Here is a 23,277-nt window from a genome sequence, read left to right as displayed (position 1 = left end):
ATTCCTGGATCTAAACCAGGAACAACAAGCTGAAAATCGATAGAGGGTTGGTACATAATGCCACTGTTAGTGTAGTCGCCATGGTCATCGTTCAGCATCTGCCATTGTTTATTCAGGTGGAGGAAAAAAAGAGAGAAAATGCAAGACTCAATGAGAAGCACAAACAGATTAATAATAACTTCAGACAGACAAAGGAGCAAAAGAGTAAAGAAACAATATAAAGCAATACTTTGAGAGTTAACGTGACATTGGATTGTAGTTCGCGGTCGGAAACTGTACAATATACTGCACAATTATTGTGTCCAAATACTCTTTTGTTTGCCTGTACATTATCCTCAAGCTAGCAAATGAACTATGGTGTTTTCAGACAAAAGGAGTGTTTTTTATATACATTATTTTTATATATATATATATATATATATATATATATATATATATATATATATATATATATATATATATATATATATATATTTACAGTGCATGACTGACTTTGAAGGTGCATTAGATAAGACTTATAAAACTAACTTTCTGTCATATTTGCTGAAACTGACCCTATGTTCGAGTAGAACAACATCCGTCCGTCTTCGTCCGTTTATCCGGTATCGGGTCGCAGGGGTACCAGCTCCAGCAGGGGACCCCAAACTTCCCTTTCCCGAGCCACATTAACCAGCTCCGACTGGGGGATCCCGAGGCGTTCCCAGGCCAGGTTGGAGATATAATCCCTCCACCTAGTCCTGGGTCTTCCCTGAGGCCTCCTCCCAGCTGGATGTGCCTGGAACACCTCCCTAGGGAGGTCCCCAGGGGGCATCCTTACCAGATGCCCGAACCACCTCAACTGGCTCCTTTCGACGCGAAAGAGCAGCGGCAATACTCCGAGCGCCTCACGGATGACTGTGCTTCTCACCCTATCTCTAAGGGAGATGCCAGCCACCCTCCTGAGGAAACCCATTTCGGCCGCTTGTACCCTGGATCTTGTTCTTTCGGTCATGACCCAGCCTTCATGACCATAGGTGAGGGTAGGAACGAAAACCTGGAGAGCTTTGCCTTCTGGCTCATCTCTCTTTTCGTCACAACGGTGCGATAAATTGAATGTAATACCGCACCCGCTGCGACGATTCTCCGACCAATCTCCCGCTCCATTGTCCCCTCACTCGCGAACAAGACCCCAAGGTACTTGAACTCCTTCACTTGGGGTAAGGACTCATTCCCTACCTGGAGAAGGCACTCCATCGGTTTCCTGCTGAGAACCATGGCCTCAGATTTAGAGGTGCTGATCCTCATCCCAGCCGCTTCACATTCTGCTGCGAACCGATCCAGTGAGTGCTGAAGGTCATGCCATCTGGACCACATCATCTGCAAAAAGCAGCGATGAGATCCCCAGCCCACCGAACTGCAACCCCTACCCACCCCAACTACGCCTCGATATCCTGTCCATAAATACTACAAACAGGATTGGTGACAAAGCGCAGCCCTGGCGGAGGCCAACCCTCACCTGAAACGAGTCCGACTTACTGCCGAGAACCCGGACACAGCTCTCGCTTTGGTCATACAGAGATTGGATGGCCCTGAGAAGGGACCCCCTTACCCCATACTCCCGCAGCACCTCCCACAGTATCTCCCGGGGGACCCGGTCATACGCCTTCTCCAGATCCACAAAGCACATGTAGACCGGTTGGGCATACTCCCAGGCTCCCTCCAGGATCCTTGCGAGAGTGAAGATCTCATCTGTTGTTCCACGACCAGGACGGAATCCGCATTGTTCCTCTTCAACCTGAAGAATCGGCCGAACCCTCCTTTCCAGCACCTTGGAGTAGACTTTACCGGGGAGGCTGAGAAGTGTGATACCCTGTAATTGGCACACACCCTCTGGTCCCCCTTTTTGAACAGGGGAACCACCATCCCGGTCTGCCACTCCTTAGGCACCGTCCCAGACTTCCACGCAATGTTGAAGAGGCGTGTCAACCAAGACAACCCCTTCACACCTAGAGCTTTAAGCATTTCTGGACGGATCTCATCAATCCCTGGGGCTTTGCCACTGTGGAGTTGTTTAACTACCTCAGCGACTTCCACCAGGGAAATTGACGACAATCCCCCATCATCCTCCAGCTCTGCCTCTACCATAGAGGGCGTATTTGAAAAAAATCCACCGCTCCCTGTTCAGATGCACCAATCAGGGCCAGGGGGGGAAAAGTTGTTTTTTTTCATAATCCTACCTGCGGCACCTTCAAGGCCTGTAGGGTTTTCAGCCATACTAACAGCGTGGGTATATGGATGGCAAGGTCTGTCTGTCTGTCAGTCCAGACCAAAATATCTCTACAACTATTGAACAGATTGCCATGAAATTTGATACAAACTTTCATAATCAGCGGAGCACGAATCCTACTAAATTTAGTGATCCCCTGGCATTTCCTTTAGCACCACCGGGAGGTTTACATTTGAAGAGTTAATTTGCAAAAACGGATACAATCTGAGCCTAAAATGAATAAACCAACATCAGTTTGGTTGATATTCATTTGAGTCCACAATAAAAAATAAAAAAACATTTAAAAAACAGGAGAGATATTTTATGCAAACAACCCAACGCGAGTTTGACCGACCCTGGCTTGCACAAAAAACATGATTTGGGAAAATAAATAAAAACGGATCTGTTTTAGCGAATAAACCCTTCTTTTTTGTCTCTAACTATTGAATGGATTGCAGTTACATTTGGTAGACCTTTAGGTTGCCCTCAAAATGATTTGTAATCCCCTTAACCTTTCCGTGATGCTATGCTAGTAAAGGGGTGACGAGATTTCTCGTTGAGGTAAAAAGTGTCTGCTGACATCAGTACACAAGTGCAGAGCAGCAGCCTCGAAATTAGCATAGAAGATCCCCCGCCTGTTCTCCAAAGTTGACTCTGAGTTTACTTTTCAGAGCGATAGCGGAAGAAAAAAGCAGCCTGTAAAACCCAGCGTTAGAACGTTAGAGAGTACCGCCTCTCTCTCCTCTCTCTCTCTCTCTCTCTCTCTCTCTCTCTCGGCCAGAGACGCATGGGTCCACAGCAAGCCGTTCACTGTGGCGCTGTCTCGCGCAGACCACTCTCTTTCTCTGTTAAAATGAGTCGGGAAGCGGACAGGAAAAGCTAACTTTACTTTTAATGATATTACACAAAGAGCAATGTTCTCCCTTCGTCCTATAATGGTAAAAAATCGATACTAGAGTAGCCTACTTCCTTGTTTAGTGCTGCAATAAATAAAATGCAGAGGAGGAGAAAATATCCTCTGTCTTCACAAAAATCATCTGTTGAGTGTATGATGGTAATTTTTTTGTGCTTTAGAACAATACAATAAGCCTTATTTTTCTCGGTCTACTGTACAGTGACAAATTAAACATTTGGTCTCAAATACTGCCAGAAAACGCTTAGTTATGTTGTGGGAGGTGGGACCTAAATGCGCTCTGTCTCTGTGCTGAGCAACCTTGTCTGGGTGTACGGCCCTGAAATCAATGAACAATATCCATTTTCTTCTATTACTTATAACTTTGGAAAATGAAAATATATTCCAAGATTTTCTTTTGGCATTTATGTTGATTGGATGATGTGATATTCTGACACTATTTCTTACTGTCAGCCTGCGTGTAGCTGCAAGGTTTCTGCAAGGGTTTACATGATATAAATTGGCTCCCCGTGTGCAGAATAAGTCCTTATCCAGCACCGTGTCTGCATCTGTTTTGGAGTATATTCACGTCTTTATTTGCAAAGTTGACATTTTGTCCTGAGGGTGGAGGGAGTTCAGTAGAAATGATCCATTTGTGGACAGGATTAAACAAGGCGGTAAACCTTACAACTTAAAGGTTCGACCTGAATGTGGTGCTAGAGAAAATGTCATGGGGTCACCTAAATCATTAATGACGATTCCCACTGAGGGAAAAGAGTATGCATAGCTAACTTAATAAAAATCAGAAGCACCCATAAACCTTTTAATCTAATGTTTAAAAATGTCTTCCACCGTCAGTCAGTCCCATTTTAAATCCTGAATGTCAGCGAGACCCTGGAAACTGCAGCATTTAGTAAAGACAACGATGGATGATAGAAAGTGAAGGAAGCAGATATTTGAGTTTTCAGCAGTATAAGAAAATGGTGAAGGTAATTCATTGTCAGACACATTTTCCCTCTAATAGTATGACTCTCAGAGCTTCATTGACTTGTAGATCTGACATCATTTTAAACAAAAAGGTCAGTGTGTGTTGGATCTGCAGCAACGGAAGTATATTTCCAGGATAAAGGCTGACACTGCGCCGGATATCGGGCTTTGCCCCTCTCCTTCCGCTCTCTGTGTGTTGACGTTCTCAAAATCACTTCGGGGAAACGACAACAAACTTGGCGCTAGCAAGTTTTGAAGAAAATTTGGATCGCGCAACAAGGCAGGCCTGCTTGTTTTTTTTTCTGTGAATGACTGTAAAGATTTACAAAGAATATGGTTACGGCATTTCCTCTCTAACTGGGACATTTTGGGACTGATTGGAGCTTGTTGTGGACGAAGTACACATGGAGAGATACACTGGTAAGAGCCAATGAGGTGTAACCATGTATCCAGCTAATTTAAATAGCTCACGTTACTGTATTGTGTCAACAGTTAACTTCTTTTAATATTGTATGTGGTGTTTTCTTTTGCGTGGTGCAAATGTTCCACCAAAACAAGTTCCTTCCCGAGACTATTTAACAGAGTCCCCGTCGCTGCGTTCGGAGCTTAGCGCCACCCGAGACGATTGTGATTGGTTTAAAGAAATGCAGCAACAACAACCCTGATAGTTTTCTTTTCTCCTATCCCAGAATGTATCTGTGGTGTAGCCAGACCTATGTCTGCAGTGCTGTGTGGAGATAGGTCTGGCAATGCGAGACGTGTGTGTGTGTGTGTGTGTGTGTGTGTGTGTGTGTGACAGTCATAAAGCCTTAAACACACAGAAGTGTATTTTATCAGAACAGTATGGTGGTCAGGCGTCTGTGTGGCCGCAGATAGACCGCGGCGGTCAGCTGGTGGTGTTTATAAAGGGAGGGGAGGAAGTGTTTGTCTTCGGGGAATGATCCCTCCCGCTCCCAGAGCTGCACAGACGGACTAATATCTGTGCACAGGAGATAAGACAGAGGAGACTCGGAGGGAATGGGAACAGTTTGATGCTCAGGAATGTAGAAAACTAAATTCAGAATTTGACAGAAAAACATCCAGGCAGCAGTGCAACAGGAGATTGATTACATGGTTTATTTGTAGCTTACATCCCTGATGGTCATTATGTTATATGTTGTCTTGTGGGGTTAGAACGAGGGCTGCACGATGTAAGGAAAATATGCGATATGCAATACAATTGTTTAATATTGCAACAACGATATTACTTGTGATGAATAAAACATGTTAAGGAGTACTCAGTATTTTCAGTATACTGCTAAAATACAAGAATTTGCTTGTAGACTTTTAGCATTCTTTTATTGAACAAATTGAACATTGAACTGAACACAAAAGGCAAAAGAGAGCAAGTTTATATCGCAATGCCGATAAACGATTTGTTTGTGCAGCCCTAGTTTGAACCTGTTGACATTTCAGTTGCAGGCTGGTGAACGTCTGGTGCCCCGCTGAGGTGCAACTTCACTTTGACGGGAATCATCACTGCATGATGTCAGTAAAATGTTATATTACTGACCTGCGGTTGATTTATTTCTAGCAGAGAAATAACACATTAACACATTGACGTCAACACATTAAGTTGACGTCATATATTCTTTATTTGAATTTGCACAGTTATGTTTTTAAATTAAACTTAGAGAGAGAGAGACTGACTGACTGGTTCTAATGAGAGAGTCCTGATGTGCTGGCTGTTTGTTCTGATAATGAACTTCTCAGGTTCACTGACGCCTTTTATAAAAATGATCGGAACTACTGCAGAAGTGTCCCCCGTTGGGTCCATGTACCCCTATAGGCGAACCATAATGATCTTGAGGATCCTCGACCTTTTCTCCACACAGGTTGTCAGGAAACATATTGACACATGCTTGCTCCCCAGAGGAGGAACCTTTACCCCATGACCTTTTCTCTGAACTGTCTTCACTAATTAAAGTAGACGGGAACACAGGTTCTGCTCCTGGTTTGTTGAGAAATCATTAAAGTCATTAAAGGGTCACTTCAGTAGGGCCGCAACTAACGATTATTTTCATTGTCGATTAATCGATTAGTTGTTTGGTCTATAAAATGTCATCTGCTCGTTAGTTTTTCTAAATAAAAGGTGATGTTATAGCAATATTCATTTGTTTCGAAGTTGGCGTTATCGTCCAACGCACCTGCACAAAATAATTTGTTTGGATGTGCGAGTCATTTCTTCAAAAACTCTAAAATGTCAGAAAATGGTAAAAAGTTGATCCGTGTTTCCCAAAGCCCGAGACGACGTCCAAAAAATGTCTTTTGTCCACAACTCCCAAGATATTCAGTTTACTGCGAAGAAACTAGAACATATTCACATCTAAGAAGCTGGAATCTAACAATTTTCACTTTACTCAAACCGATTAATCAATTATCATCATTAATAGTTGACAACTAATCAATTAATCTTTGCAGCTCTACACTTAGTGTAGTGTGTGTGTGTGTGTGTGTGTGTGTGAGAGACCAGTGTCTTGGTGGCCAGTGTGAAAAAAATAATTGTTGCCTTGCATCAGTGAGTAATTATAAAAGGACTCTTGCCGACAGCGCTGGGCTCAGCCATGATGGTGTTTTAATAAAGTCCTGCTGAAGTTGGAACATAGTGAGATAGAAAGTACAAATTGTTGTAGCAGAAATCATTTGATCATGACACAGAATTGAAATCAATTCTCAATTCAATAAATAGAAAAGGAGCCACTATATACTGTACATCCTCCTATTTCAGTACACTGTTTGAAAAAGCATTCAGTCTTTTATTTACTTCACTGAAATGCAATATCAAACATAACCGGCAGTTAAAATAAATAATAAAGACAGCAAAAAAAAAAAAAAAAAAAAAGGCAGAAGGTTTTTTAATTTAAAAAAGTTAACTGCAATAATTTGGAAACATGTTCCAGTCTGTACCGAATATTAATATTTGAATATTCTCTGGGCCAGCTCAGCTAAAAACAAAACAACACCGAATCCGTCAGCGCTTTACCGTGTTGTTCACTACCGCGTCTGTTTGTAACCGTTTTAGGCTACCGGCAACGTTTCAACTGATGTAGCAGTTTGGAGAACACACTCGACTGTCCTGTTACAGACGTGAACTAACCACAGAGAGTTGCCTCGTTCATGGATTCCAGTGTTTCCCGCAGAAAATGTGTTAGTTAAGGTGGTAGGGTACTATGCGTGAAATAAAAACAGGACACGTAATTTCACTGTGTGTAGTTTTAACTACGCTAACTAACCGTGTGTTGTGATTTAAAAAAAAAAAAAAAAAACGGCTGTGTCTCAAAGAACGGGCAGCAGCCGGGACGTTGAGAATCCACGCGCGAGAGGTGATGGATAGTTCCAGTCACTTCGTCATGTATTCACTTCGTTGAAACAAGAGAAGAAAGCCTCACTGATGTGAAGAACAGGACAGAGAAACGTATATAAATGCTCTCTGTATGCCAACGCTCCGGTAAGTCCATCACCCCGTCTCTGCCCGGGCATTTGTTGACAAACTCAACAAATGACCAAACGGTGAAATGGCGATTTATCCCTTTTTAAATGTGAATAAACGACAGTTCCACGCACCCGCAGCAAATGCTCTTTCCGTTGTGATTGGTGGTATCTTTACATCTCGCCGTTACCTTGTTTTCCTGTGACTGTGTTGATGCGACTTGTACATTACAGCTACTCAAACAAGACCGAGTAACACGGCGGATATGTTAATATTTTTTTGAAGACTTAATTAAGGCGGTCGGCGCGTGTTGTTAAGGCGGCTGCCTAAACTGGAAAGTGCTGCGGGAAACACTGGACTCATCGCGGTGTGTCGCTGCAGAATGAATTTAGGGCGAAACACAGTGGATATTTGGTGTTATTTTTGGCACTTAAAAAAAAAAAGTCTGGCCTGGTGGGCCGTCAGACATAAACAGTTATAGTGGAAGCACTGTATCAGATTCCTTTTTCGTGACCTCACCATGTTCCCAGATCTCGTAGATTAATTAATTGAGTACATTGGTATTATTACCGATCGAAAGGATTGACACAACTATGAAAACAAGATCCAAGTTATATGAACATTTTTATTATTCTTAAGGGAGGAAAACTTCCCCGTCTTCCCTTCCCTGGCTGTGTCCGGCTGCCTTGCTCATGGGCTGTAGACAGAGTAGCAGAGGTGAGAAAGAACTGCAGAGCTGGTTGGTTCACGGACCAGAAAGACGATCCAGGCAGGTGTTGCCTGCTAAAAGTGGCAGCCATGGAATTGCAGTCTTATATAATTACCTCTGTGTACCGAGGCACTAAGAAGATTACCTGTACTGTGTGTTTGTGTGTGTGTGTGTTCCTGGTCCCCCACCCCCCCCTTACATTGCCCTCTGTCCATTAATCTAAGACGTCTGACAGATATTCCTCGCCCTCGCTCGGTTCATGTTTTCTCACCAGAGCTGCATCCTGACAGCCCAAAGTGCTACCGGGAACGAAGAGAAGTGGTCGTTTTTCTGTAGAGGCATGACACACACACACACACACACACACACACACCATTCTTTGTGCTTATTGATCTGCCAAAGGGAGGTCCTTGCTGCTGCCCACATAAGCTGTCAACTGCCCTGGATTACCTATCATCTAAACTCAAATTAAAGCCTTAAGCATAAACAAATGTTAACGTGCACTACATAAGCACACACACACACACACACACCTCTGCTTAAACGTCATCACCTCCTCATTGATCTCCTCCAGCAGCAGGTCGGCTGCTTGACCGTCACAGCTGGAAATGTAAAAGCCGTCAAACTTCTCGTCTCCTGGCATCAGCAGAGTCTCTGCTGTAACCTAGAAACGTCTCCTCTTCACAGAGAACCTCGACATCAGAGCTGTTTTTTAGCAGGTTTAGCAGGTGTTGTGCATATCTGTAACCAAGGTGCTGATTAATGTATGAAGATTCTACTTTTAGCCTTCTTCAGACTTGTACCTTGTGACTTGAATGCTCTGGCAATTTTACATGCCATTGTACTGCAGTTTGACTCAAGTGCTCCTTTCTATTATTATTATTATTATTATTATTATTATTATACTTACTAAGGGGTAGGGGTGTGAAGATTCACCGATACGAATTGGTATCCGATTGTATTATCACAGTTACAACTACATCGATGCTCGGACCCCTGCTTCGGTCTAAATGGGCCGTGATTCGGCTGTTGATAGAGACGGGTGTGTGTTTATGTGTGACTGAGACAGAAGCCTCACCATTTGTGCGATTAAGGACTTGGTCATTCATGTTCGGGGTGGCAGGGATCAGCCAATCGGTGCCTTTTGTTTGGGTTTGCAGAAAAATACGTGCCAACTGCGAGGTTTCGTTTTAGGAGTTAGCGGTGAAGAAAGCAGGAGTCTGGGGGGGGGATCGATAGAGCATCGCGATATTTTCCGTGGCAATATTGTACCTGTACCAGGACGCCAAGTATCAATCTTTTATTATATAAATTCCACATGAGAATTTAACTTTTTGGTACTAGAATAATCAAATCAATTGCTTTTATTTTTAAATCCCATTTTGCAGCGTTTTGCCCATTTTTCCAAATTGAAGTGAGAAGAACAAACGGAGATATTATACGGAGAATTTTATCTATTTAGATAAAACAGATGTTGACAAAATTATCCTTTGGGGACATCATTTGAAAAAGGTAATACATTGCAATATATTCCAGATTATCGCAATATGTTTCAAAATACCAATGAAATATCGAGACATAAGTATTTGTGATATGATCACCCCCCTTATTCCACACACAAGGAAGCAACTCAGTCATTTGTTGTTTGATTTACTGCTGTGACTGATGATTAAATGGATGGAAAGGAGACTGAAAACTACAGAGCACCTGTCTGCAAGGTTGACTACCTGTTGAGTATTGTATGGTTATTTATTTATGCTTAGCTCTCCAGAAAGCAAGTACTGTTTTTGAGATTGGGTGCATAGCAGAGGAACTAAATTTAGACATTGGTTGCTGCTGTAAAAGTTCCTGAGTCGCTAATATGGTCGCTGGATTCTTGGAAAAAGTTTCTGAGTTAGAAAAGTCAGACTTTGTAACATTTCAATACTGCGCAAGTCTGAACTGCATGTGTTACTTTATAGAAAGGCTACAGCAGTAAACGTTTAAAAAAACAAACAGAATTTATTTTGCCTCAAATAACTTTATTAATAAATTCTCATTTGCAATTCAATTTAATGTGACAGGACGTATAGTATTTTTGGTTTATTTTGTCTTTCTTCACATCTGATGAATGTTGTCAGTTTGACATCTTGCTGTTTGATTTAGTTTTTTGCATTGTTTCATTATGATTGACAGCTTGACAGTTCCCTTTGACTGGCTGTCTGGTTTGCTCTAATCATATCTCTTGAGGAGGCATCACACTGGCTCAATACCCAGTTTATTTATTTTGCATAACAGTCAGATACTGATAACATTCAGTAATATTGTTTGGATGAACTTTTAGTCCTTGTCTGATCCTTCATCAATTAAATGTCCTGTTCCTTATACTTCACTGCAAACAGGAACTGCTGATAGCTAATTCAGTATCATTTTAAAGGGATAGTTCTGATGTTTTTTTTAAGTGTGGTTGTATGAGTTACTTGAGCAGTATTACACGAGAGGGTTTGATTTAACGTCATTATTGGCACGACAGTGATGCGGCTAGGACCACGGCGCTTGTGCCGAGGTTCGTAAGCATCGTATTGCGATTATACAAACGGTTACCAACAAAATAAGTTATAATCAAACTGTATTCATATTGTGGGGCAATTCATTCTCAAAAAACCCCCCCAAAAAAACCCGACGATTTCTAGCCTCCCTGTTTAGTCAGCCAGTCAACTTAAGCTAACGTTAGCTTTGTAGAGATCGTGGCATTTCCCAAACTGAATAATTGCCGCAAATGTAAAAACCAAACTGCTTTGCTAGCTCTATCCTGTTATAACTAAGATATCTGCCCTAAAAACATATTTTTTCCATAGATAGATTTAGATACTAAACGTCCACAAACTTCAAACGGAGACGATTTCCTGTCCCTGTAAAACGTTACCAGTCAACTTAAGCTAACGTTAGCTTTGTAAAGATGATGGGATTTCCCAAACTGAATAACTATCACACATATAAACACCAAACTGCTTTGATAGCTCAATCTTGTTGTAACTAAGATATCTGCTGAAAAAAATAATTTTTCCATCGGCAGATTTAGCTACGTGTACGTCCACGAAAGTCACATTTAGCAGCTATTTTCTAGCTAGCGCCGTAACTGGCACAGCTGACCCAAAACATTTCAGAGCGTTGTAACAAATAAGTCATTTAATCCGATGAATCACTTTATGCACTAGTTGGAGAGCTTTTGTGTGTTCCACTGTGCTTCCTGAATTACTTAGATGAATACAAATGTTTTGAAACAGTTTTTAATTCAACTCCTTAATGTTGACACAGGAATAGCGGAGTGATATTTTAAGTGGTGCGCCAGGTGTGCTCAAATGGCTCTGGGTGTGCTGTCACGCTGGATTTGAGCACGTTCTAAATGTCTAGTCGACCAATCAGATTGTCTGGTCGGATCTACTTGTTGTATAATTCTCCGTAGTCCATGTGTTAGCTACAGTAGATGGTAGGGGTGGGAATCACCAGAGCACTAATCGCTAAGCTAATCGCCGTCACTCTCACTTTCTCCCTCGCTCTATTGCCCACTCCCCACACACACACACACACACACGCCGGCTCGACGCACACACCAACGCACAAGTATAAACTTCAGGCCACTTGCGTAGGCTACGGCGAAAGCTCTGCGTGGAGCGTCCGCAGAACCATAAATCACGCCGTCACGTCAATCAGTCAGTCTGACATTTATTTCATTTGATATGAACATAACGTGGATTTTCTGCTTTTTTTAACTTTTCTTTTTTTTTGCTTTTGCGCTGTTATGCTGGAAACGGATATGATGTGGTCGCCGTCAGCGGTACCGTATAAACACAAAATATTAAAAAACTATTTTTCCCCCATCCCTAATTACATTTCTATAAGATATACTATTAATTACTTTAATTATCTTGTTTTAACGTCCGCTTGCTGTCTCTCTGCACTCTTCTCTCGGCTCAGAGCTGGGCGATGAACTATGTTATTAAAACAGATCTACAAACAAAAAACTCGGCGGACAAATGTGTGTTTTTAGCATATCTCCTCGGGTGGCCGCTGCAGTCGTTCTTGTTCCCCGTTTCACCCGGACAGCAGGAGTTTCATTATCTGTAATGCACTGTGTCTCACATTTTCAACCTGTTAGATGGACGTTGAGACCTTTTTCAACGTGGTCACAACCTGCTGCTTCCCATATATTGGCCCTTCTCCTCTCCTGTGGTTAAAGGCGGACCACAGCGGCTCCATTTAGCCACTGAAAAGGCAAGGAAGCCCACACAAAAAAGCTGTCAGCAGGAGATAAGTCTCTGCTCACTTTGTATAGCCGAAATTGCCGCTTTGACTCCCTTCTTCTCAGAATGTATTTGTAGCTGGCAGCGTTGCGACAAGCGGAAGAATAATGGTTTAATTTCCCCCCCGACGCCTCATAAATATGCAGCTTACGAGCCGCAGCTTCTGGTGCCTCTGTCGCTCATGAAAACTTAAAATTCTCCTACAACACAATATGTCAGCTGTGGTTCACTGGGCAGAAACTACCAGGACCGATGACGTTTTTGGGAATGATTTTTTTCTTTTCTTTCTTCTGGCATGACTGCTCTGCTCTGCTGAAAAATGCTGTTGTTTGATGACTTAAATCTAGTGTATAGATGAAGAGATGGATGGTATGCATGGTAGGTGATCAGGTAGATGGGTATTACCCGTCAACGTTTCCAAAAGCCAAAGGTAACGTCTTGAAATCATCAAGATTTATCCAACCATGAAACATAAAAGCAGGAAAACATCACGTGTGAGAAACTGGAAGCAGATCACGTCTTGCCACTTTTTTGATGTAGGACTTGATGAATTATCCATTATCAAAATGGTTTTATGAAAAGGATTGTTTTCGATAATTATTTATTATTATTATTATTATTAGTTTATTTGGCATGAGAAATGTCCACACACGCATTCATTTGGAAGCAGTTTTCAGTCTTCTGTCTGTATGAGAATAATGAAATGAAAGGATGCTGATTATGTGAAGTTGGTGTGTGTGTTTTGAAGCATTATCCAAGGCGCTGTAGAGGCGCAGAACTTTTGAAATGAAACTGTCTGTGGATAGAGTTCTTTCCTTCACCCGACCAGAGTTGGCTTGGTAGTTTTGTAAAGGCGCCGACACACCACCCCGATTATTGGCTGTCGGACAGTCTGGCGAGGTTGGTGACTCGAGTCTGCTCGGTGTGTTCCGTGCCGTCGTCAGTCGGAGGAGCCGTTGGCCTTCATTTGGGCCGATTTGACATGTTGAATCGGAAGGCGAGCAGTCGGACTCAATGACCAATCTGATTGGTGGAGAGCTAACCCGGAAATGATGAGCCTGACGAAAATCTTTTAAACTGACCTTTATTGATCTGAAATGAAGACAGATTCAGCAACTGCATGGCCTATTTCTGCTTAAAATGTTTTCAGAAACACGTTTCGGTGAACTATTTCCGTAAAATACGAGCTTGTAGATTCCGAACTAGCTGCCATTATGGTCACCCACGTGAATCAACAATGTGACGCGTTCGTCCAATCAGCTGCTGGTTTTCTTTTTTTTTTGGGCGACAATACAGATTAGCGCTGCCTGCTGTTATGGAGACGTATTACGTCTTGCGCACGTGCAGAACATACGCTCAAGTCGGCGTCGCTTCGGTGTGTTCCGAGGCACTTTTTGGACCAACTCGGGGAGGCAGTCAGTCCTGCCTTTTCTGCCGTTGGTCGGCCGTTGGGTTGGTGTGTCGGAGCCTTAAAGTGCTGCAGCGTGAGTCGGTTAGCTGGACTCGTTTGTTTGTTGCTGGACTTTGGTGCTCCGATCGTATGACATAGCTTATCTCTGGGCGATGATGAGGTACAACTATCCACAAAATATTTCAGTTTCTTCTAGGGCTCGACCGATGCTGGTTTTTCAAGGCCGATACCGATAATTAGTAGTTAATAAAACCGTTTTTTTTTTTTTTTTTTTTTTTAACCAATATGCATTTACAGTGAAAATGAAAATCTTTGCGTCAAAATGAAGATGTTGGAAAGTTACAAACTCCAACACAAAACATTGTTTAAATGCTTTAAGCAAGTATTTAATACATTAGAACATTTCAACATAATACCCAATAAAAGAGAGTCCGATAGTGTTGTGGGCGGGACATTAAGTCAGACTCAGTGGTGAGAGAAACTGAAGCAGAGGGACGGACAGAGCTGTAGCCGAGCCAAAGTAGACCACTTTTGGACTCATTAACTTTATCGGTTATCAGGCAAATAAAACGCCGATAAAGATAATCTGCAAACACAAAAAACGGACCGATTAATTTTTTTTAAAGGGGACATTACTCACTCACTTTTTCAGTGCTTGTGCACTACCAAGCCACAAACTGTAAAATTAGACAACCCAGTCAGTTAAATTGTGGGCTGCCTACATCAGAAAAGAAGCCAGCAATATTAACAAGCCATTCAGATTTGGCTCCCCCTCCGATGTCACATGACATGACATGCCATGCCATGTCATGTCATTAGTGCTCTCGCATCTGAGCATCTCCATCAACAGGTTGACAACTACAAAGTTGTGGCATATTTTTCTAGCAAGCCAATCAGAGTAGACTGGTTTTACAGGAGGGTGAGGGGGGGCTTAAAGCGACAGACATAAAGGTATAGTCAGGATAACAGTGAGAGAAAAAAATATTTTTTGAATATGAAAGCATGTAAACGTGTTCTATTAGAAACCCAAAATACAAGTGTGAACCTGAAAAAAAGAATACTATGTCTACTTTTAAAATGAACTACAATATACCGCTAGCTATCTTATGGCTGAGTTGCTCTTTTTTTGTTCTGTCAACACACCTTTATCAGCATACAATTATATATTTTTGCCATTTGTGAATCAATTCAGAATAATAGAGGATATTCCTGATCCAACAACAAAAAATTTCCCCGTACATTTTGTCTCTTTGCGGGAATTTGTCTCTTTGTGTAGTTGTGTTGTCTCTCTTTTTGGTTATTTTGTTTTCTTCCTTTGGAATAGTTTTGGGTCTCTGTGGTCATTTGGCATCTCTTTGTAGTCGGTTTGTGTCTCTTTGTGGTAGTTTTGCGTCTCTTTTTCACATCATTTTGGACCATTATCACCATATCTGTGTCTAAAACATTGGAAAAGCCAGAGCAGATAATAAATATATGAATAACATTAAAAAAGTTTAAAGACAAAACTTGCCAAAGAAGTCCAACTACAGTCATTAGATCTGAGATTTGCCTTAGGCGCTGCCCAAAACGGCTCAAGCGCTGTCCCTCAACTTTATAATGGCGGGCAAAAAAATCCTGTAAACAGTCCCTGCACCCCACTCTGCAACAATATTGTACATTTAACACCTTGAAACCAATGGCTCTCTGAAAAGGAGTTTAAAAGTGATGTTACGACTTTCAAATGGTTCAACAGTGGAGTAAAATAAAGGCAGGTATTTGTAGGTATTGGGCTAAATCTTAGGTCCTCTTAAGGACCTTCGTCAGTCTCAAAACATGTCTGAATCTTTTTCTAGCCACAGTGAGACACATTTGTCTCCCTATGTTGTTATTGGAGGACTCAAATTCGTAATGAAAGACATTTGTTAGATAATGAGACTCTTCTCATGTAATGACACTGTCAGACTTTAACAATGAGTCTAATCTTGTACTTTTGTTCTTTTTCTCATCCGTCATGCCTTCCTATCATCTTCTGCTTCTTCCTCTCCATCTGTTTCTTATTGATTACACCCTCCTCTGCCAACATGTTTCTCATTTCTCATCCCAAACTCCCTCTAAACTTCACTTCATTTTCCTTGTCGATCATCTCTTGTCCCTCTCAGGTGAACAAACAGCAGCTGCAGGCGGTGAAGGAGCGTTTCCTGGCCTTCCTCAACGGGGAAACTCAGATTGTGGCAGATGAAGCTTTCTGCAACGCTGTAAGGAGCTACTATGAGGTAAGGCGATTTCATCCCCATTTTATTCTACTCTTATGCCGACCTTAACAATAACCGACTTTTCAAGCGATTCCACTAATTTCCAATATCAGAATAAAATCCTGAGAGTCTTGGAAGAGTTGGGCGCGCTTCTGTCGTCTCCATCGTTGGGTGTAAGGTGGTCATAAAACTCAGTCCCAGTCAGTCTTTTTCTTGCTTGACGTTCCGACAAAATCAAATGTGTTTGATATTATAAGTTTGTCTTAGTAGTGAAGTTAAATCATATGAACATTGTCAACAACCAATGGGTGTGCTCCCTCCAGCACCAAACAGGAAGCAGCAAACGGCTAGAGCCAGTGTTGTTTATGGTTGCTATGGTGCCGCGCTAAGCTAAACGCTAAAGAGGGAAAGTTGGCAATTTTTCAACCCTTCTGAAGCGAGTCATCCGACGGGAGTTTTAGCGGCGGATAAACACGGACCTCCGGGTACTGCCGGTATTTTGCGGACCATGTTAATCCGCGCTTCGTCACTTTTGAGATATCCAAACCACTTTCATATAATTGACGTTGTGTTACCTTTTTTGTCAACTATTTCCTCAGCTTTGGAGGATAACGCAAGTTCACTTTCGGCGTTGCTTTCGTGCCCATGCCCCTCGGTTCCACTTAAAAACTTCTTCATCTACTGTTGACGTTTATTGGCGGTTGGAAAACTACTTCTGGTGCGCATTACCGCCACCTTCTGAAATGGAATGGCGTTTATTTCTGCTGTGTGATAGGCTGTTAGATCCATCCATATTGAGTAAAATATATCCAAAGTTAATCATCGTTATCAACCTGAATTTTATCGGTCCCATATCGAGATTGTTTTCTCGCCCAGCCCTAACCCTAAGAGCTGTTGTTTGCTGGCTCTTTGTCCCTTCCTGTGCTTGTCCCGTGTTCAGTTCTGGCCGTGCCCTCCGTCCACCTCCACACCTCTCATGACAGAGTGGTTGTTGAGCTCTAATGGCACAAAGCAATTAAATGTGTCGCCGGCGTCGGACTGAAACGGATTACAAAAAATCGATCTCGCCAGCTGTTTTTCTGTTTTAAAGGTTTTTTTTTCTTTGTTTCGGAGCACTGTGCCACCAATCTCTGTCGTCAAACTAAAGCTTTTCAATTTCCATCACCTTTAATCCCTGTGACCGCCCACTTCACCGCACCTTTCTCTCTTGATATTACTGAGCATATTTCTCCATGTACACCCATCTACTCTCTTTGGAGCTCTTTGGATCATGCCTCTCTCTGCAGCATTGTTTCAGTGTTTGGATGGAAAGCTGTCCTCTGGCTGAATCTGAGTTCTCTTATTTTATATCTCCTCGCTTGAACCCTGGCCCTCTTTCGTGAAGGCTGTCTAGAAGCTCTTATTCCTGCCCAGAGGAGCGAGGATGGAGGAGGGATCTCCAAGGAGCTATGAGCGAGAATATCAGTCCCTCCAGAAAAACGCGATTATGCGATCGCATAATGTCATAATCGGCCAAAGTCTGCATATTTATGCAGGGGGGCCGCATTTTTTCAAATACCCCGTACTTTCGCCGCATAAATTGCCGATTTCCGCGCAAAATATGCGGGGCTTGCATGATTTCATAATCCCCGCATTTTCTTTGCAAAAAAGTCACATCTATATCTTAGCAGAAAGTTGAAAAATGTTGCATTTACTTCACACAAGAGCAGCCATTTCCCCCTGTTGCCATGGGAACGATATGAAGTGACGTAATTACGCGACATGAACATCATTGAAAAGCGGAAAACCCCGCGATGAAGCCATGATGAAACCGCAGTTTTTGCAAGTTCCTGCAATTTTTGCAAGCATCGCATAAAATTACATAAATATCCAGCATATTCCATCGCATTTTTAAAGAAAACGTGCTGCATAATCAAGGATTTTTGCCCGCAAAAATCACAAAAAAACTTCGCATTTTTCTGAAAGGACTGACTATGACGCGAGGATGGGAAGCAAGTGAAGGAACTGTGGATGCAATTTAAGAACCTGAGACCCAGCCACTGTTACAAACCCTCCTACGTCTACTTGTGTTGGAGGACAGCTGTGAGCACCGATTGCGGTGAATTTCCTCACTCTTTTAATTCCATTTTTGCTCTCTGCCTCTTATCTGTTGCTCCTCTCCCTCCATCTACCCCTCATCTTGGTCTTCCCCTCTTCTCTGCTGACGTGCCTTCTCATCTGGTATGAGATGGAGATCTTATCCGCCACTTGCAGCTCGTCTCCTTAATTGCCGGCAACTGTGAGACGAGGGGATGTCGCTGAAACTCTGCTGCAGAGGAGCCGATAAGCCAAATGATAAAAGTGAGACGACTTGTCCTCCTCAGTGGCCACCATTGTCCCCATGAGATCAGACACAAAACACTCGTCATGTTTCAGATGTCCTCCCGAGGCATCATAGATTTTCGTGGAGTCAGAGCATCAGTAACGGGGCATCACACACATAACAACAACAGCAGGGATTTGCTCTGTTTTTCATTCATCATATACACTCAATGCAGATGTTCCACATGAGGAAAGAGGGCTGTCACCGCAGAGATCTATGATCTGCCCCTCGCTCTGCTCCAACTTTTTGCATCATCCTGGTAGACAACATGTCAAAATAGCAAATCTACACTGAATAGGTTTGGTGCAGATACAAACATAAAAGTGCAGCATGAATCTGGAAATAAGCTAAAAATGTGTCCATTGTAACCAATCATGACGTTGTCACAGAGATGTGGCTGACAGTGTTTTTAGAGGGCATAAATGGGGATTGAGTATCAAAGCCTAATATATCTTCTTCCTCTCTGCATTAGAGCTCCATTGCTGTTAAAAACACAGCGACGAGCCACACTGATGCACTACGTAACGTGAATAATCGCCATGAACATGTTTATTTTGACTCAACCTATAATGAACCTCAAACCTTAATCCGCCGCTGCAAAATAGTCTCCACTTGTATACGTTTGTATATTCTTTGCAGTGTTTATTTTTTGAATAGGTGTGCTTATATGCTATCCTATTTATTATTTCTGTATATTCTGCATGTGTGCTGTGTGCCTTATATTTGTAGCACATTTTCACAATATGGGATCAATAAAGTCAATCTAATAAATATGTAGGTTAGTGTTACCTGATGCAAGTGTAATGTTAACTTGTGTCACGTGCAGTGATGCTTCTGTTGCCTGAAACGTCAGTTTCGGAGCACCAGAGTGCAGCACAGGCATTTAAGTGGCACCGAACTGAGGCACCGGAATCATCTTTGTCATTTTGTCCGTTGGATACACAACCAACATGCTAACACACTGTCAGCAACGAATCATGGCGTTGTTACCGAGATTTAGTGTAGTTCACTTTGATTCAATCCTATTCCTCATTCACCGTCCGATTAATCAATCGAAATGAACGTGTTATTTTGACAGCCCTAGAAAATACGTAGTTTACCAAAGTTGCCAGTGGGAAAAATGGTCCCTCAGTCCCCCAGCGGGAGGATGTTGTCTGTCTTTGACACATGCAGGTCTGTCATTTCAAATTGCATTTCCTCGCCACACCTACTGACCAGACTGACAGAAACTGCTGTGTCATTACTGGCTGTCCTGCAGTCCTCCTCCTGTCATCTGTCTCTGTCATCTGTCTCATACCGCACATGTCCTCCTCCTGTCTTTCCATCAGACTCGTTAATTAACACCCATAAGATGTCGTGACTGCTCTGCTGCTATTCTGCTTTCCTTATTAGCATCTTGTCCATAATTTAGCTCTTGATGCATGATGATGAGACACAGAGTCTGTTGAAATCTGTGTCAGCAGCATATCTCCAGTGAGTGTCTAATAAGTTTCTCTGCACATTCAATAAGATTGTTATAAAAGGGTTTTTTCTGGAAAGATTTCTAGAGAAAAGTGACTCATGACTTGTCTACTTTAATGAATGTGATAGATACATTTAAATGAAAAGAGAGCAATTTGCATAGGATATAACCTCATTCAGTTTTTGTTTGTAAAATCACAGATCCGAAAGTGCTAAGACTTCCCAAAATCTGATCTGTCGGGTCCAATTTCTGTACTGAAATGGCCTTCGACGGGACAAACTTACTTTAGCTTTACATATCAAAAGGGGCACGTTAAATCTCGAAATGGTGTGCAACGTTTAGCTACAGTTTCGACATTTTTCCACGAAACGGTCAATTAGACAATATGCCACTGGCTTTGAGGTACGTTTTCTCTTAGTTGGTGGGTGTGTCAGAGATGTTATCCAATCAGCAGCGACGTGTATGTAAAGTTGTGGTATTAAAAAGGCAGTGCGCTTGCACATGCAGGGCACCAACTGTTCAAGCCACCACCGTTTACATTTTTTTAATTTTTTTTACATTTTTGCTACGTTTTGTTTCGGGCTGAACTTGCCCCTGGACAAACTGATGTTAGCTTTACAGACTGTTGGGGCAAAGTGACGTTAGCTTTACAGACTGTCGGGGCGAACTGGCGTTAGCCTTACAAGCTGACGGGGCACAGTGACGCTATCTTAACAGACTGACTTGAGTAAAGTGATGTTAGCTTTACAAACTGAAGGGACAAACTGACGTTATCTTAAAGGCTCTGACACACCAATCCGACGGCTGACCTTCGGCAGAAAAGGCAGGACTGACTGCCTCCCTGAGTTGGTCAAAAAAGTGCCTCGGAACACACCGAAGCGACGTCAACTTGACCGTACATTCTGTGCATGTGCAAGACGTAATACGTCTCCATAACAGCAGATGGCGCTAATCTGTATTGTCGGCCAACAAATTTAAACCGGCAGCTGATTGGGCCAACACGTCACGTGGGTCTGGCTGCTCCCGGATTTTCAACCGAGCATAATGGCAGCTAGTTCGGAATACGATCTCATATTTTACAAAGAGAGTTCACTGAAACGTGTTTCTGAAAACATTTTAAGTGAGAAATAGGTCATGCAGAATCTGTCTTCATTTCAGATCGACAAAGGTCAGTTTAAAAGATTTTCGTCAGATTTTGAGAGGTGTTAGTCATGCTCATCCCGCTCGTCATTTCCGGGTTAGCGCTTCACCAATCAGATTGGCTATTGATCCGACTGCCCGCCTTCCGATTCAACAGGTCAAATCGGCCCAAATGAAGGCCGACGGCTGCTCCGACTGACGACGGCACGGAACACACCGAGCAGACTCGAGTCACTGACCTCGCCAGACTGTCCGACAGCCAATAATCTGGTTGGTGGGTCAGCGCCTTAACAGACTAACTGGGCAAAGTGACGTTAGCTTTACAAACTGAGAGGACAAACTTGACGATGGCTTCACAAACTGAAGGGACAAATCTGACGTTGGCTTTATATATTAGCATGACAAGTGTCAGCTGGGAGGTGATTTATTTTCTTCCAGATGATTTCAGCTTCTAAACGCTGCTGTGTTGATGATCTCTTGTTCACCTGAGTGACAGTCTGCTGATGAAATAACGATTTATTGGCCGTTCTTTCGACCTGTTCTGAGCACTTTAGGAAGTCTTTAGGTATTCATATCTTCTGTGTATGTGTGTGTTTGTGTGAGCTGTCAGTCTTCCTCTATAATACCATTCAAATGTAATTTGTCATTTGTTTAATATTCAAATATTTAATGCTCAAATGCAGCCTGTTATTAATATGCACTACACTACTCAGGCTATACTATAAGCATGTGGTTGTTGTTACACGTTCTGTCCACTGGAGGGACTTCTAACATCAGTCTGGCCTTGAAGGGGACCTGCGTCACGGCGCATTGCATTTCTGACACGCCGCTCTCTGTTTACGGTCATTTTCCACCTTGCACAGCGACAAACACAAATCGGAGAACTCTGTAATGAAACATGATCTAACAAGAGTATTGTACTGTCATAACGGCTACCGGTGCCCGGTTAGCACAATGACATCATGTTAGAAAGCACAGCGGAAATGATTTGTCGTAAACTAAGTAACATAGTGTCAGCCACGATGCTAACGGTATTGATAACTAAGCCAAACGGTGCTGCCACTACTGTTTTAGTGATTTGCAAGCGACCTGTTTCTTGCGGATTGTCACGTTACTGAGAATACAGCTGTTAGAATGTAATATATGAAGTCAAAGCTAACTCTGACAGCTGTAGGGTAGCTAACAATAACTTTAGCTGTCTCCAAGAAGCTCCTGAGCTCCTATAACTCGCGACGCAGTTAGGAAACAAGAACGAGCTAACTAATGATAACGTTAGCATTTTGGCTCGGTGGATGTCGATTTTAAAGTCATGTTAAAACTGTTTCCCATCCTTCTTCCGATTTCCAGCCGCAGCCTGTCACTCTCCCCTGTACTAACGTTACTCGGTACGTAACGTTAGCTTGTGTTTCTCACTCCCGCTAACGCATTGTACATTGAATTACATTCGACTTTCGGAATTCGTTCCAACAGCCCTAGTGTGTGTGTGTGTGTGTGTGTGTCTGTGTGTGTCTGTGTGTCAGGGGATAAATAGAAAATGAAATCCTCATCCATCAGTCATCACGCCGAGAGGTGAAGTGGTTTTAATTGCTTCTGTCTTGCAGTGTGGAGTCGTAATGTGACGGATCACAGTCAGATGAGATTTATTTTGTTCACTGAGGGAAAAACGTTCTTAGTTTCACAGTCTTTTCATGAAAATGTATTGCAGTCAGGGTGACGGCAACAAGCATCATGCATACTAATGATTACAAGGATTTCATCCTGCTTTTATTTGTGATGGAAAGTTTGTTTGATTTTATTTCTATGACTTCATAAAACACTGACACGATTAATCAATCATCGGAGTAGTTGCCAAAAACATTTTCTGTCGACCAATTTGTCGATACAGCTCTCAAGTTAATTTATCGTTCCAAAATCTCGGTTCCAGCTCCTTCAACGTGATTATTTGCTGCTTCTCTCTGTACATCATTGTAAACTCAATATTTATGATTGAGGCTTCTTTTGATAGACATCTTATAATTATTATTTGAAGCTGTCACCTTGGGTTCTGGTAAACTGGGGAAAATTTTTTTCAGTTTTGTTGACATTT

General features: G+C 42.4%; 1 protein-coding gene across 1 annotated transcript in view; it reads left to right on the top strand.

Annotated features, from left to right (window-relative positions):
- cadps2 (Ca++-dependent secretion activator 2) overlaps window positions 1–23,277 on the top strand; it is a 232,684-nt gene that overhangs the window by 29,295 nt on the left and 180,112 nt on the right. Inside the window, exon 2 of the mRNA XM_078256450.1 lies at window positions 16,135–16,248. Within this exon, the coding sequence (XP_078112576.1) occupies window positions 16,135–16,248 (114 nt within the window). The remainder of the gene's footprint in view (window positions 1–16,134; window positions 16,249–23,277) is intronic.

The sequence above is a fragment of the Sander vitreus genome, chromosome 8 (assembly GCF_031162955.1).
Source record: "Sander vitreus isolate 19-12246 chromosome 8, sanVit1, whole genome shotgun sequence".
NCBI classification, from domain to species: Eukaryota; Metazoa; Chordata; class Actinopteri; order Perciformes; family Percidae; genus Sander; species Sander vitreus.
The sequence above is the reverse complement of the archived record's forward strand: the minus strand, read 5'-3'. Positions and strand labels throughout refer to the sequence as shown.